The 16,700-nt window shown below is 46.4% G+C and overlaps 1 protein-coding gene across 1 annotated transcript; it reads right to left on the bottom strand.

Annotated features, from left to right (window-relative positions):
- Window positions 1-6: 6 nt before the first annotated feature.
- METTL2A (methyltransferase 2A, methylcytidine) lies at window positions 7-13,311 on the bottom strand. Its single transcript, XM_055789922.1, has 9 exons — window positions 13,184-13,311; window positions 11,311-11,402; window positions 7,019-7,380; window positions 5,616-5,665; window positions 5,067-5,127; window positions 3,750-3,889; window positions 2,855-2,961; window positions 2,589-2,654; window positions 7-1,236 (listed from the first exon to the last, which is right to left on the bottom strand). The coding sequence occupies exons 1-9, from the start codon at window positions 13,270-13,272 to the stop codon at window positions 1,085-1,087; spliced, it is 1,119 nt and encodes a 372-aa protein (XP_055645897.1). The 5' UTR covers window positions 13,273-13,311; the 3' UTR covers window positions 7-1,084.
- Window positions 13,312-16,700: the final 3,389 nt, after the last annotated feature.

Below are 16,700 nucleotides of genomic sequence, written 5' to 3'. Positions count from 1 at the left end.
CAGCACTGAAAAGCATTACCACAAAATTTATTCTAATACCTGTTGTACCACACCCTAAAAATAACAAAAGAAAACAAGCTGAGATAAAAGGTATTTGCTGTCAAAGGTGGGGAAATACCTTCAGAAAGCCACAAGGTTGGCTTCCTCTAAGAAATTAAACAAGAGTGGTAGACATGCTTCAGATTTCTTACCGAAGACAGGTGTCTTGTCTACTTGAGTTTAGCACGCCACCGTGACAGGGCAGCACAGTTCGTGACCCGCGGGCTGCAGCCAGCAAGCACAGTTTCTCACTGTTCAAGCAGAAAAAGCAGGTAATTCTGTGTAAACCCTGGTCCCAGGAGCTGCTTATGGTACTCCGCACTCTGGAGGTGCCCCAAAACTGGCATCAGCCCCAAATCTTTGAAAACCTGAACTCTGCCTAATATGAATGTATAGCACCCGAGCTATAGTGTGCTAGCTCCCTAGATGAACTTCCTTGTGGACAGTGAGGGCAAGGCAGCATGATCCGCTTTCTCCACCGAACATCTGCTCACCATGAGGCATCCATAGGGATGCTGGCAGAGAGAAACTAGCGTGCTCTCAGCTCCTGCCCTTGATCGATGTATTTGAACTTGTGGATTTGCACAAACCTGAACGACTAGAAAAGAGCTGCATGAGATAAGCTGGCTAAAGGACTCATGTTAGACCTAGTGACCAGTTGCAGAGAAGATGTATGATTTTTGTTCCCAAACAAGAGTACACAACACAGAGGTAAGGTCAAAGCTCTCCTTCAGTTTCATGTGGAAGTCCAGAGTAAAAGTGACTCGCTACTCAACTTGCTCAGCTGCTGTACGACAGCTTAACCATTTCTTAAGTTGTTAAAATCACAAATAATCTAAAAAACTCAGACCAGTAGCAAGACATCTAAAATACTGCTTAGTCTCCTCTTAGAGCATTCATCCTTAGCAAAACTCCTTTGAAGTGATGCTAGGCACTGTAAAAGGCACTGACATCCTGCGTGCGCTGAACTCCATAAAACCACATCTCACCAGGAGGAGACACTCATGGCCATGGAGAGGCTCCAACCTAAAAGCATGCCATTTCCTCAGAGCTGAGGGGTGGCAGGCTTGCGGTATTTGCACTGGATCCATACTCGATACATCGTCATTTGTTTCCCACGGTTCACTTGCAATCGCCGATCAACCAGATTCTGGATTTTCTCCAGCCCAGCTGCCGTGAAGAGATCGTCTAATTCACCTGGAAGCAGAGAGAAGGAGATGAGGATGCCGTAGCTTTCATTTAGACGGTACCTGCTCACGCTGAGGAGTAAACTGTGTTGCAAGATGGGCCAGAGGAAACTCACAGTCTCACTCTGGCAGGGAAACTTAAAGATCAGACAGGACTTAACTACTGTACTACGGGGTGTTAAGATCACCGTTCTAGTTTCCCTTGAGTTTAACTTCTACCAAGGAAGGAAAGAATTACTTGGAGGGCAACTAGAATTACAAAGACTTGACAAAGAGAAAGCACCAGTAGTTTCAGACACGGGCATTGCCTCTAGTGACTGATTAAAGGAGCATCTTCTGGCGAGTAGGGACAGATCCGTTCCTTCCCCCTCCCCCCTTTCTGCAGAGGAATTTCAGAGTCTGCAAGAGCAAAGAATGGGCTCAGCCTTACGCGTTTAAATGGTGGCAATAAGATCTGTGCTGTATAGGCTGGAGGGAAAAAAAGACTCATCAAGGTTAAGTTTGGGGGAAAAAAATCCTTCAAAAACCACACCCTGCTGGGGCCCAATCAAAGCACCAAGAGCCCCGGAGGCTGCAACACTGGCAGGTATTCCTGACCGAGCAGTGAGTATCGCGGTGCCCCAGCACACTGGCCGTGGGCAAAGCCAGACCGAGTCCTGCTGAGCAGCAGGGAGCTTGTTCAGCTGCAGCCGGGGAGCACGTGATTCATGCAGTTTCTGTAGAAAAGGGCTAACAGGTCCCAGCTTGCGCTCTTTTATCAGATGCTTGCCATCATGGAGCATTTGCCAAACACGCATTAAACATTAATTTTGTTGTGACAAACAAGACGTGCAGTGGGGAAGGGAATAGTTCGTTGCAGTTGTGCCACTGCTCTAAAACTGACCATGCAGAGGGGCCCGTGGTGGAAGCGACTGAAGGTGCAGCTGGTGATCAGCGGGGAGAATGCGAACCCTGCTGAACACCAAGCAGCAGCAGAACTGGAGGGGCTGCCTCAGCTCGGTGCTGAACCGCACCCTTCTTACTTCCTCACAGAACAATAAAGTTAAGAGAAGTTCCTTCAAGTGGTGTCCATCTCACTCTGTCCTCCGCAGGTGACGAGACTCAAGGAGAGCTCCTCCAGTCCCACCCCTCCCAGTGTAGCAAACACACTAGTTTTCCTCTAAAGGGATTTTCCATTAAGGAATTTGCTACACTATATTCACACCAGCAAGTGACAAGCCCAGGTCCCTGTGAAATTTGGAGACATTTAGAATTTCACGCTGCTCCAAGAAAGACAGGCTGGGAAGAGCTGGTGGCAAAACCCGAGGGCACAGGGACAAAAAGGGGTGAGGAGAGTCACAGGGACGTTTTCTAGCCTCCTACCTTGTGTGAAGAAGTAGACTCTGGTGCCATCACCTCGCACATAGAAGTTATCAGACAGACATTGACCTAAGGGCAAGAGGGATTTAGACGTTTACCAGTTGTCATTTAAAAATCAGCAACTGCCATCCAACAAGAGGCACTTCTCCCAGCACACGCTATGCTTAAGGGGAATTAATGAGCTGCCTCCTGAACAGGGCAGACACTACTCCAGAGAAGCATCATCTATTAGTGATCTGGCAAGACTCCCCACAGGGAAAAGAGAATACCTTTCTTAAACCGAAGCTGGGCCAGATCATAACGGCCATAATCTCGTAACAAAATCATTCCTCCTGGTTTCAGAAGGCGACTCAGTCTGTTAACGATGCACTGCATCCTGAGGAAAGAATAAAACAGAAGTATTCAACGTTCTACAGAATGACACTTATTTCCTCCTCCTACTTTCCAAAACAAAGTTATAAACTTTTACATATGTTTCAACTTCATATAAAGAGCTACCAAAAGCTAGAAGTTTTTGGAGCTCTCTCAGGCTTAGGTGGGCTGATTTTATTTGGCCACCTTATTTCTGACACTCCCTGATTCTGCTTTTTTTTCTATAATGATAACTTAGCCTGGCACAGCAAGGATTAACTGCTGTCTCTCATTAATTACAAAAGGATCGCCACTGGTTGCTGTAAAACAAGTAGTAAGTGAACATGAAGAAAAATGCTGTGAAATAAAACCAAAGAGAACAAAAATGAGAGACTAGTGCAGGTTGTAACACACTGTCACTTTTCTTAATGATTTTCTGAACCTGTCCTCTCCCTTCTTGCCACCTCCCATACAGGAAATTCCTCTAGCCTTTGAGCCTTACAATCTAGCAGCACACTTTCCACAAATAGGTGCTGAGTGCTCAGCGTGGCTGGGGTTCAGAACAGGTGAGCAACTATGACTGCAGCAAGATGCCACTTATAACCACTTAGCACTTCAAAACCACACCTACCCCGTGCCAAAATTTATTACAACAGAAAATCCTGCAAATTTCATTTTCAGAAGCTTAATGGTAAACTGGACCAGAGAAAGAACAAACTTTAACTTTCCTTGAGAGGAGGGGACCTATATTTTAAAGAACTCTAGTTCTACATGCATTATCTTCTGCAGCCAGAAGGAATTATTAAAACTTACTTCTCTGGGAGAATTGCTGAGAGGACAAAGATAAGAATAACAACGTCAAGACTCTCATTTGGCATTGGGAAAGGACTTTGGTCATTGCACAGGTCATGGACGAACGCAAAGCAGCGAGAAGAATCGTATTCTGCATTGTTCTGTATTTAAGGGGAGAGAAATTAGAGCATTAGCAACAAACTCTGAACTCGGTATTATCTGGACATGTGAGCATTTTAACTTTCACATAAAAAGGTGGTGTCTGCAGAAATCTGTTCCAGCCTCACTGGACCAAGGCAGCTGGGGTCAGACAGGTTCCTTGGTCAGACAAGGATCAGGGGTGAAATGTGAAAAATAAGTACGCATGGGAGATTTACAAAGAGCTTGGGACTTGTTACATTCAGACAATCAGCGCTGCCGAACCCCTAAAACTGGATTGAGGCATTATTGCAATTTTAAGGTCAGATTTTCCACTAATAGTGGTAAGGAGTGAGGGATTTTCACTGTTAAGCTGGAGATCCTTACAAAAGTGAGAGCGTCAGGGCCCCTCTCTGCATCACTGAAAGCAATATTAATTTCAACTACAAGCAGACTACTCCCTATACCCCAAAAATCAAATCTGGCTGCCTAAAGTTGCAATCTTAAAAATCACATTTAAACTTCTAAAAGAAGTGGTATATTTTTCTAAAGCTGCTGCTACTGATTGCAGTAGCCTCTATAAACAGTGCTTGTGTCACCTTAAGAGGATGAAATGGCATGCTGCCTCTGCTGCTGTGCTCCTCATCTTATCTCCTGAAGTGACTGATAACATTTGAGACTTTATATATTTTCAGTTCTGTTCTGACCTGAAATTTGTTAGCTGTATTTGTCCTTTGACTAAATTCCAGCCTCCTGCTCCACAGACAACAGTATCCCTCCTCAGCTGCCTGTGCAGAAGCAATCAGACCATGTTCCCAGAACTGCAGTGACAGTAACGCACAGACAAACCAAAACCAGCTTCAGTTCCTGTTAAAAAATAGCCGGAATGTTTCCAAGGTTCAGCAGTTACTCAGCTAAAAGAGCACTGGGTTTCAACAAGTACTGCCAACCACAGGGGAAAGAAAATCTGGCTGACTTGTCTGCTGCTAATGTGACACTTTGAGAGTCCCAACTTCCCTCATTTCTGCACTTTGATGGCTTATTTTCCTGATTTACCAGTACAAGGGTCAACATCAGGGCTAGCTCAAACAAGAAAGCTGCCAACACAGCCAGACAGCCGGAGGCAGCTGTGATACACTTGTGTTAACGCGCAGTTGGCGCCATGTAATTCCCACCTTGGTAAGTCACCACTGTGTTTACCTGGACAAGATCCACAGCTGTTGTAGAAAAATCACAGCAATAAACAAAAAGGCCTGGGTCACTGAAATAAATAAAAGAAACTATCACCACTTATATAAAGGTGGTCCAGAGGAATTAAGAAGTGTCTCAAATGCACAGAGCACAGAATTGGGAGCTAGAAATCCTGGGCTTTACTCTCTCTCTGTCAAAGATGCCTGGTGCAAAATCTGGTGGATCACATTGCTCCTTTATGCCCCAGTTATTCTCAGGTAGAACTGACTGCTTACTTTTCCCTCTGGAACAGGAGAGGCACTAAGGCCTGTATGAAAATGCTTTCACAATGAGATGCGTAAACTTGCATCACATTTTGATGGTTGCCTTCCAAGACCAAAGACTTCCAAGCTCAAAACACAACTGTTTGAAGTTGCAGATGGCAAAGGTAGCAAAGGTACCGTTTGCATCTGGCCTTTCTCAGAGATTATCTCAACTAAGAACACATGCAACATTTTTCCAAGCATTTTTCAGAGGCTGGTATATCATGCAGGTAAAAGCCTACTGAGGACTACTTACTTGTTGGTTTGTAAAATTGGGAAGACTGTATTTCCAGCACCACAGCCAACCTGCACAAACAAAGCAGATGTACACATAGTGAAAATAATTTCTTCAGCCTGTCCCATGCAGCTGATTTCAAATCATCTCTCTACAGCCATGGAACAAAGAGCAACTCATGAGTAACAGCTGAGCATAGCAGTGACTATCTGCAAATCTCACTTGCAAGATCTGAGTACGTTCAGCTCTGAGGAGCAGACTTACTTATACGCGTTTGTGGGAAACCACTAAGCCGGTTCTCGTAGAAATCTTACTAACAAGCTATATAGTGTTACTCTTCTGAAAACTGTTATTGCTGGAATTGCAAGCATAACAACCAGTATGAGTCACTGAAGCACTGGCAAAGGCCATGGATTAGTTGCATTCACATCCACAGACAATCAGAGCAACAGAGAAAGAAGTTTTCTTTACTATAATTACATCCTGCTGTTTCAGAGCTTCCTTCACTAGACGGCTTGTCCTCAAGTTACAACTAGGTCTACAATGATTGCGCCTTTTTACTCTTTCTGCTTGTTCCCACTTGAAGAGAAGATGGCTCACCAAGTGAGTTTGGGGAATTTTCCTCTGAATGTTTAAGGAATCAGTAAAATTGAATTAGACTGAGGAGAAAACACCACTGATGGCTTGCCGTGACAGATATTACCAAGAGTACTCGGGTGAGACAGGAAGGCCACAATGGCCCAAGAACATCAGAGTATAACGAAGTCTCAAAGCCTCAGATTAAATAAAAAAATTTAAAGGAGAGTTCATATTATTGACTTTCCCTGGAAGGGCAGAACTTCCACAGGACATGAAGCACTCAACAAAACTAGCGATATCTACAGTGAACAAACTAGAGATGGCAGAGCAAAAGGTCATTCCCAGCTGTGAGGAGTCTAATATTTACAAATCCAACTGACTTTTCTGGGACAAACCCTCTGCCAGTCTGAGATCCCCTGTTACTGCACGGGCCATAAGGAACAAACCAAATAGCATCTTTACATACTTGGTTTCACTGTTTTGTTTCACACCTCCCAAAGCAAACAAGAGTCAGCACAAAAATGCAAAACATAAACAACATGGGAAAGCTTTATACAGACGAGAACCAGCTTCTTCAAAAGATGACTTTCAAATGCTTGTTTCAACATCTGACAGGAATAGTTTGTCTTTTAAACTCAGAAACTTCTTATGGTCCTTGTGCTCTGCCAATTCACAGTCTGAGCCAATGGATTTAATTCCGTTCTAAACTTTTTTGCATTTTACTGACTTAAGACAATCATCCCATTCACTTGCTGTTTGCCAATGATGCATAGTTTTATGTCTCAGTCACACTAACGCTGACACAAGGGACTGTGTGATGTGTGACACTGTTTCACGGCTATTACCTCTAATATACGGTAAGATGCAGATGATCCTGGGTAATCTCCATCACTTTGATTCAGCTCACTATACTTCTGTGTAGCCAACTCTTCTGTGCAGATCTTAGGTGTGCTTTTTATCAGGTTTAACTGATTCTCTGCCCTGGTTTCCAATGAACAATGTCCCTTTTCACAGCTTCCCAGCCCTTCGTTGTCGGATTCTTCTTTGTTACTAAATTCATGCACAGAATCCCCATTTTGATTTGGGTTCCTGCTAGGTGCCAGCTCAGGAAATTCAGTGAAGAGCCAGTGCCTGTCCTTGAAGAAGCCATTTTCATGGATTTTATAAAAGTCATCCCAGTACCTCTTAGCATTCACCTCATATTCCTCTGTGAATACAAACAAAAACGTCACCAGCAGCCAAATCAGAAGGTCTCAGAGTTTAATCAGTTTAGACAGCGAGGGATCACTGCAGACATCTATTCAGCAATCTGCTTTAATACGTAAGGTTACCGACTGAAAATCCCCTTTATTTCAACTGTGCCATCCCCCATAAACACTCAGCCTGCCTCCTCACAGTCACTTTTTTAGGACTGAAAAAGGGAGAAGATATAGAAGAGGCAACTGTCTCCTGGTAGGATTTAAGGGAAGCTAGCAACAGAAAAGGTGTCTTTGAAGGAGACTGGAATGAAAAAAATCCAGGTTTTACTTCCATCTCTAACATTAACTTCTTCAGTTCACTGGAACAATTCATTTGGAGCCTCATGACAGTAAGTCTCAAGCACTTGCAACTTCTAAGGAATTCTACAACAGCTGCCTGGACTGAAGAGCTCCAGTCTAACACGCTACCCCCCTTTTTTCAGATGGAGAAACAGAAAAGTTAGTCAACATACAGCGCTGGCAGAAAGCTCAATTAGCATTTGCACAATACTCCAAGATTACGAGACAGAACGTTTTACACAAGTATCGCTAGAATCCAGTCTACAGCACTTTGTGCATGTTGGAGCATCACACATTTGTGGAATAAAAACAAGAGGGGAATCAACAGAAGTGAACACTGTCATTATACTGGAGAGCCAAGGAGGATAAAGATCGTAAGAATGAACTTTAGCAGCAAGCATTGCCATTTTCACACCAAGTGGATACACTCCAGTAGCAAAATGAACATTACAGAATGCTGGAAGAACACTTGCAAAGCCATGATCTAGTGAAATTTGAGTCACCCACAGAATTATTTCCACACATCTTCACAGATTTCAGATCAAGTACAGTTCGAGGGGAACTATTTTTGCCATGGGAAGTACGAATCCAACTGGCTTCCCAAATTCTCATCCGTGCGATGAGTTCTCTGTCCTGGGAAATAAGAGCTAATTATAGCATCCTATGCCTGTCATCACCCAGAGGCATTAACATCCACAGCCAGAGATCCCAGCTGCATTTCAATAACATGCAATTCCTTAGCCGTCTTTGCACAGCAACAAGTGCATTATTGAATGCAAATGATTCTCCCACAATTAAAGACAACGACTGCATGTGAGAATGGATAACCTCTCTCCAACATCTACTACTAAGAGTAGGGTTAAGAGAAAGAGCAGGCATCTTAAAATTGGAGATTAGCATTATTATCTGAGCTGCAGTTTATTTACTAGTCTTTCTGGAAAGTATACAAGTGTTTAGAAGATATCTGAAGGGAGACAGTAAAACGAACCAATAACACCTGGAAACATATGTAGCCTCAGCCAAATATAGACAAAAATTGCTTTAAGAATCAGAAGGCAGTCGTATGTGTATTTTTAGCAGGATCTATCCCTGAAGCACTAAGAGCTATACATAAAAAATAATCTCTTTACCTCAACTACCAGGATTTTTACCTTTTAAGAAGTTTTGTCCTTAAACCCCAAGCCAAAAGAAATGATATTGTCTGATATTAGACTAGAGCAGTAAGTTTGTGCCATGATCTCACTGCAGCTCAAAGGAAGCAGGGTCAAGTCAGTTTGCTATTTGCATAGGAGACCTCAGTGGCTGCTAATGCCAGAGGAAGAACTGCTACTGAGTCGTGCCCCAGTGCACTCCTTCCTGAATTGTCACTTCTTCCAAGTACTACTAGGGATATGCAGGGCTGCTGGGGCTAGAAATGCTCTTTCACCTAATAAAAGTATAAAGTTCTGATTCCTGCTGGTCCCAAACAATCCCATGACAGCCTGACGGTAATGGGATGCTTACCTGAGGTGCTGGGGTGAAATTCCAGCCTAGCCATTTTGGATTCCCTGTATTTTTGCCACAGTATAACGCTGAACAAGACATTGCGCTCTTCCTGTGTTAAAATATTGTGAAATTCTCTTGGATGTACTCCAATCCATGTGTGCGGAAGCTTTGTTTAAAGCTCATTTACCTTATAGCCTAGTGTTTTCAAAGGACTGGAATAAAGGATCAGTAACAATATAAAAGCAAGAAATCAAGGGGCAGCCGACAAAGATCATGCAAGAAACAGATTTAAAGTAAAAAAATGACCGTATTAACTTTTCAGTCTGACTTCCTGCACAATTTATACCAGAAAAGTTCACATAATCCTTGCTTCAAGATCTTTTTTGTGGTGTTAGCTCATGGGGACATAGGTGTGCGAGCCAGATTCCTCCAGAGGCTTTCTTGATAAGGACTCCTGACTTTTCTGCTCGTTTTTGTAAGGACACCCCCAAAGCCAAGCCCATACTCACCCCTTCACACTGCAGAAGAAGGGCAAACAAAAGTAACTGTTCACAAAAGACAGGAAGAGAACCAGGGACCCCCTGAATTGCATGGGGGCTAATTATAGAGCCTCAAAAGGAAACCGAGAAACTCTTCTACTTCTTTCTTTGTTCCCGGCCAGGAGACACATCTTCAACATACCCCATAGAACTTCTCTGCTTCTTCAGAACAAATTCTGACAGCCCCAAAAAGTCCACAGAGTAATACAGCCATGATGACCAATAGTCTGCCTTTGTTCTCCTGCTTGGACATTACTGATTCTCAAAATACTAGACCCTTCAGGCACATTTGGCTGGGCTGGCTTCCCTACATTTCAGCCATCCCATTGTCTCCACACGCTTCCCACTGAATAGCAACCATCAACATTTGACTGGCCTCCATTGTTCAGTCTGGGAAATACATCATGAAGACCTGACAAACTGCTCTAACAGCAAATTGCTCCACAATTTCATAGTTGTATATAGGTTCTTAAAGCATGACAGACAGTATCCTTTAATGTTAACCAGATTTTAAGATGAAGTCAACACAATGGGCATCACAATAGAAACTGCTGGATACTTCTGGGAATCCAAGAAATTAGGAGGGTTGCTCTTTGGTGTAATTAAATTTGCTATTGTGAACACAACTGGAAGCTATATGGGAAGTGTCTCAATAGCTCCAGTAGTGTTCAGCATAGCCTTACAGATGACACAGTCAATTTAATTTGAACAAAAGAAGTAGATCTGTCCTAGCGCTCGGCAGGGTAGAACAAGATCATCATCAAACAAGACTCTTACCGTACCAAAGAACAGGAAGCCATTTCCCCATCAGTTAAGGGACTGGATGATACCTCTAACAGGCGTGGAGGAGCATTATTACCAACTCGGAACAGCTTCAACTATATTAATTGACTATAGAACTCTGCACCTTTAGCTTGATTCAGATTCAGGTAAGCTTTACATTTTGGCTGTATAAATATCCTTTAAGCCAAGTTTGAGGAAATAAAAATTTTAGAATCCCTCTTCTGCCTCTTTGATGATAAGCACTTCAATCAGGATAAAATATTTTTTTAATTCGCTTCTGATTTAATCACTATCATGCTGTTTGTTAATTTGGTAGAGACAGATACGGACACTACTTTATTAGGCACTTAGGAGAAAAACTGAGCTTGAATTAGGGATAGCTCTGCAGCATGCAAAGAAAACATTGGCTGATAGAAGTTAAGTTTTAGAGAACAAAAGCAAGCAGAGGCAATAACGCTACAATGAAAGAAGTTTGTTGATAAGGAACACTAACAAGTATTTAAACATACACAACATGAACAAAGCAGCTCAACCAAAGATGACTCCTCCCAGCCAAGACCATTTCTGTTCAGGTAAGATGAGTCTCTGGAGAAGGTGGAAAAGTCACTGAAAGGTAAATTAGGACCAGAAAGGTTCCTCCTCCTCCTCCATTTTTTATCATCAACAACTAGGAATGATTCAGGAGAGAGGGGAAGGGAGGAATAAATGACGATGCATACGCAGCTCTTGCCAGACTGTTCCGCTCTTGTAGTGTAAGGCAAGATTTTACATTAGAAGATTATCCAAAAGTACCTTGTTTATCTTGTGGCAATAGCTGTGAGCTGTTCTCTTGAACTTTACTCCTGGCATTTGCTTCCTGCTCTTCCGACCATTCCACATTATCCCTGTTGTGAAAAAGAAGATGAACTACTCAGCTAAGAATAGTAGGGGAAAGACAGAAAGAAAAGAGAAAGGTCTAGACAGCCCTCCAAAGTGACAGCTGTGGAGCTCTTCCACGATCTCCAATTCTAGCTCAGCAGCCACACAAGAGCTATCAGCACATACCGTTCCCAGTTCTGAATGAACTGTGCTTGTAGCATTACAAAAGACGTAACTGGAAGGGATCCCAAGAGACACCAAGTCTGTCCCCTAAGATACTCAGCCAAGCTTGGAGGAAATAAATCCTTAGTACAAAACCACGAGGGCACTCAGCACGAACTGGCCTCCTTGGAGAGGAACTGCCATTCTCACACAGTGAAAAACACTTGTTCCTACACAGGCAATAAACAGGTAGACGCTTGTGTGCTTTCAGTCAAGCAGGTCATCAACACAGGCCACCTGATTTAGCTTAGAAAACTACAATTTCTTTCTCAAGTTTAAACAAAAAAGGCAGTAGGGTTATTTGGAAGGTAAAGTGCTATATTAACATTAAATCCAATTATGAGAAAAACACGCAGGAAGCTTTAAAGCATTAAGAAGTATTAATAACTTAAATGTGCATACGCTATTGTGTAGTCATTAAAGTGATTCACTTGACCTTTTCTCATTAAAAGAAGTGAACGAGAAGCAGAATACAAGGATCAAGAAGGACTATTCTGGCCTCAGGAGAAATTAGTCTTTTGATATTACTTCACAAAACAAAGACTTAAACGTCAAGTCTGTGAAAAACTAGATTACTAGCAGTTTCTGCAGGAAAGTAGCATTGAGGATATGCTTTTGTAATATACCTTTGGTATACTATAGTCCCAAAATGAGTGACAAGCTGATACATGTGCATATTACTTTATTACAAATTAAGCATACTCAATTCTTAACAGGGTATAGCAGCCAGAGACCAAAAGTGGACATGCAAAATACCTCCAGATTCCAGCAAATCTGAGAATTTGGGTGCTTAACATATCTTAACAGAACAGCTTTCTCCAGCCAAAGACCTCCTGTTCCAAGCTGACACCTGGCACTATCTCCCACTGCTACAGCATCGCATGGCAGCAGAGGGGTGAAATGATCTTCGCTCCGTTCCTACATTAGTCACTAATGTCCGCGGATGGAGAAGTGTTATAGATTTCTGCGAGTGGCTAATTCAACTTTATTAACTATAGCAATGAAACAATTGCTACAAAGCAAAGCAGCACATTTTCCAGACAAATCAAGGGAGCCTGAAGAATCCCAACTGTTTCGGGAGGAGCTAAGGAAGGCTCAGGACCCCCCCGGGAATAGCACTCCCAAGTACCTGCCGAACCGGGCAGGGCCCTCCTGCTCCTCCAAATCCTCATGGCACTGCCTGCCATGCCAGCAGCGGCCCGGCCCAGGGATGCCAGGCCCCCGCCATAGGCTCCCCTCGCTGCCTGGCCGCCAGCCCCGCACCCACAGCCCCCCCACCTGCTCCGTGCCCCGGCGGGCGCTTCAGAGCCGAGCCCGGGTGCCGGGAGCAGGGCGCAAACAGCTCTGCGGCGGGGCCCCTGCGAGGCGGAGCGGGGCAGCTCGGGGCTCACCCACCCCGGCCACCGAGAGCCCCATTACACAGCGCCTCGCCCCAGACCACCAGCAGGCCCCCCACAACCGCCGCGGAGGCGCCACAGGCCTGCAGCGCCCCGGCCGGCTCCCCGGGCCTCTCCGGAGCGACCAGCAAAGCGCTGGGCACCCGGAGCAGGCACCGACAGGGCGAGAAGGCGGCGGCCGCCCTCACCAGGCGTTGTGCTGGAAGAGGCGGGCAGGATCGGTGAGGAAGCGCCTGCCGAAGGGCCGCCGCTCCGGCGCCTCCCTGGGCGCCGCCATGACGGCGCGAGCGGAACCGGAAGCGGAAGTACCGGCCTCCGCGTCCGACGCGAAAGGGGACTCGGCGGGCGGCGGTCACGTGAAGGGGGTGGGTCACGTGGGGGCGGCGGCCGCTGCCTGAGGGAAGCGGCGGGGCGGCCGCGGGGGGTGGCCGGGGAACGGCGGTTCCCGGCTGTCGCTTCACGTCTCGTACAGTGGGGTGGGGTGAGGGAGGGCCCCGGGCCCAGCCCCTGCCGCCGCCCGGCGCTCAGCGGCCTTCGGTGGCGGCCAGGCCCGGCCTTGGGCTGCCGCCCGTGGCGGAGCGCGGCCTACGGGGCTCGGCGGCTGGGAGCAGCGCCTGCGGGGGGCCGGGGGGAGGCAGGGGGCTGTGACATGTCATCCTGGCTGGTTTAGCTTTGCGACTATATTCCTTACCTGCTCTGTTTGAGCTTGGCAACCGCATTGTTTGTTTCAGAGGAAGCGCCATCGATAGACCGCTGAGTGACCCCTGGTTGTAATTTTATCCTAAGAGGGAAACGGTCGTATAAAACTTACAATCACTGAGGAGACTCTGGTAGCTGGGGAGACCATTGCATTGGTCACTGATGAAACAAACGGGCTGTGCTGCGGCTCTCCATATAAAGGAAATAAATTAAGGTTCAATGATCGGTCAGCTGTAACTATAGGGTCAACTATTTGAGACCCAGAGATACCCGTAAGGAGCATGTTCAACACTTAATTACCATAGTACCTCCTGTTGAACGAATATGCATGATTTTTCTGAGAAATGTAATGCATAATTGTAAGTGTGGACTATATAATTTTGTTTGAGTGAAACGTACGGCATGCACGTTGGGTGGAATGATCCCATTGCATCTAGTGCTGCAATAAAGAAGGCCTGCTTCTTCATGCTGCGCTGGCGTTAACGAGTTTTCTTATTCCTCATTTCAGTGACAGGACCGCAGTGGGGAAATCCCACAGCTTTTCCCAGCTCAGAGCATGTGCATATGTACAAGACAAAAAGCACCTCGGTGGCATGTTAGGATGTGGTGCTGGCAGGCTATAACCAATTCATGCTGACAATTAATAAGTAAGTTATTATTATACCTCTGGTTTCGTTTTTCCTTGCATTCAGGACAAATTTGCTTATTAATACCTGCGTCTGGTTAAAGCATTCACCAGACGGTTAATGTATAGGTTACATGCGTGACCAGTCACACTTAGTTCTGCTCTAATTGCAGTGCCCGTAGGACAAAGTGTAACAGCTACCTTCTACATTTCACACTCTTGAATGTTTGACGCTGGTTTGTTTCGCTCGTGTCTTGCCCAGGCTGTCTGTTGTCAGGCAATGTGGTGTGTTCGGGTGCTCGGTGGTGATGCCAGGGGCATCTCTGAGAGCAGCCCCCTGGTTAAACCAAGCACGGGTTTGCAGGCTCGTCCCTGCACCTCAGCTCCGTCGGTAGTTACACAGCTGAAGCTCCACATGTCTCTCACCTCCTGCATCTGGTTTCTGTTGCGGAAGAAGCGGTGCTCACACCAAGTGGTTGACTCATTCCCCTGTGCCACCACCTCCTGCAAGCACTTTTTGGGCTTTGCCAGCGTTGTCGCATCTTGTTCAGAAATGAGTGGGAAGGTGGGTGCTTGGGCGTACGAGCTGCCTGAACAGGGCAAAAGGAAACAGCACCCAGAGTCGCTGACAGTGCAGCCAACAGCTAGCTGCCTCCTGCCTCTGCGTTTGCCTCCTCTCTCCGGGGAATGACTCTGTGAGTCCCAGATCCCTCACTCCTCTGACCCGTGGGCCACAGCAGCTGCCATCCGGCACGCCTGGCGCTGGCAGGCACAGATCCCAAAGGCACCAGTCCCCGGGCTGCAGCATTGAGTGCTCGATCTGCGGTGATCCATGGTGCAGGGGTGCGGGTAGGTCAGGGTAACCCAGAGATCACCTGTTAGATGCTTTGCAGCGGGTGGTTTGCAGCAGACACCTCTGGAGGGCGATTCCTTTGCCTGTATGAGCCCCCGGAGCAGAACCCACCGCAACTGTTTGTTTGCTTCTTGCCCTGGGAAGGTTTTGAGCTGGGGGGACTCCCAAGGTCTGCTCGAGCTGCCTTTTTGGTGGTTTTGGGAAAGGTTTGCTAAGGCAGGGCTGACCCTGAGCCTTGCTGAACCCAATACCCGAAGCAGCAGCCCTGCACCTTGGGAGAAGGCCATGTGCCAGGAAGGGACAAAAGAAGCTGTGGCAAACTCGAGCTGTCACCCTCGTGGCTTCAGTGACTCCCCTTCCGGACACTGGGAGTGACAGTGTCCAAGCCTTACTTTTGACGTGCTTCACGGAAGCTGCTGCCTCCCTTTTGCTCATGGCTGAGACGCGGGCAGCACCGACAAAGGCGGGCATAAAGTAATCTCTCTTTTTCCCAATTTTGTGGGAATTCTTTCTGCGACACTTGAGGAAGTTACCATCCATCCAGACTTCTTGGCCGGTGCAGTCCCTAAGCTTCGGCTGGTAGTGACTATAAGACAAAAGAGGGCGTCATTGTCCTGTGAAAGAGCCCGAGGCCCCGCTCGGAGCTGGCTGCCTGCACCCACATATCTGGGAAGACCGAGTCCATGAGGATATTTAAACTGCAAAGGTGTGTGATGGACACATGGTGGCATTTACAACAGTGCCTTTGCAGAGCAGATGGCTGAGCTATGCCAGTGCTTTTGGATTCCGACTGGATATAAAACAGTTCTGGAAATCTAGCCTCGGCACCCCTGCATTCTGTATATTTTATTCCATGAGGCACAAATATCCCAGTAAAATGGGGACCTCCCTCCTCTAGCTCACGGAGCTAAGGCAGCTCACCCAATAATCCGAAACAGAGTTCTCTGGGGCAGAGCTGCCAACTCCACCAGCTTCAAGATGACTTTGAAGAGGAGGATTCCTCTGGTATCCACAGATTCAAAGCTGCCCGAGTCATTTTTCCCAGGGGCTGGCAAGGAGGAGAGCGGTCAGAGCAGAGCCGTGACTGGGCCTTGTCTTCCCTTCACAGAGCTCAAAGGGAGCAGAGATCCCAGCAGCCCCCAGGAAGATCTGGACAAGTTGTGCCATGGGGATCCATCCCCATTTTCTGCTGAGTGCAGGTTAGGTATCTAGCAGGGAGGACAATTCTTTGCAGCTTATCGTTTGCCAAAAGGAAGTAAGGTCTTCCACTCCTTCCATGTCCCATTTTGTAAGAGAAGAGTTTGGCCTTTGCTCTTGCAGCCAGGAAAACGTGGATCGAATGCTGGATTCCTGCTCCTGCCCCTGGGACTGGGAAGCACAGAGATGGCTGGCCATGGGGGCAGAGCTGACCCGAGCTGGCCTGCCGTGGCCCAGTGGGCTATTGCTGCCTTGTCTGAGTAGGGCAGCCCTCGTTTCTTTGGGTCTCAGATGCTGATTTCATGCTGGGTACCAATTAGTCTGAGAATCA

Source organism: Falco peregrinus, chromosome 18 (assembly GCF_023634155.1).
Source record: "Falco peregrinus isolate bFalPer1 chromosome 18, bFalPer1.pri, whole genome shotgun sequence".
Taxonomy (NCBI): Eukaryota; Metazoa; Chordata; class Aves; order Falconiformes; family Falconidae; genus Falco; species Falco peregrinus.
This window is presented reverse-complemented; position numbering and strand designations above follow the sequence as displayed.

Excerpts from the sequence above, each read along its gene's own strand:
- METTL2A (XM_055789922.1), bottom strand. The coding sequence starts at position 13,272 with ATGGCGGCGCCCAGGGAGGCGCCGGAGCGGCGGCCCTTCGGCAGGCGC. Across the intron at positions 11,403-13,183 it reads CTCTTCCAGCACAACGCCTG|GGATAATGTGGAATGGTCGG; the intron begins GTGAGGGCGGCC and ends TTTTCACAACAG. Across the intron at positions 1,237-2,588 it reads AGTCTACTTCTTCACACAAG|GTGAATTAGACGATCTCTTC; the intron begins GTAGGAGGCTAG and ends CTCTGCTTCCAG.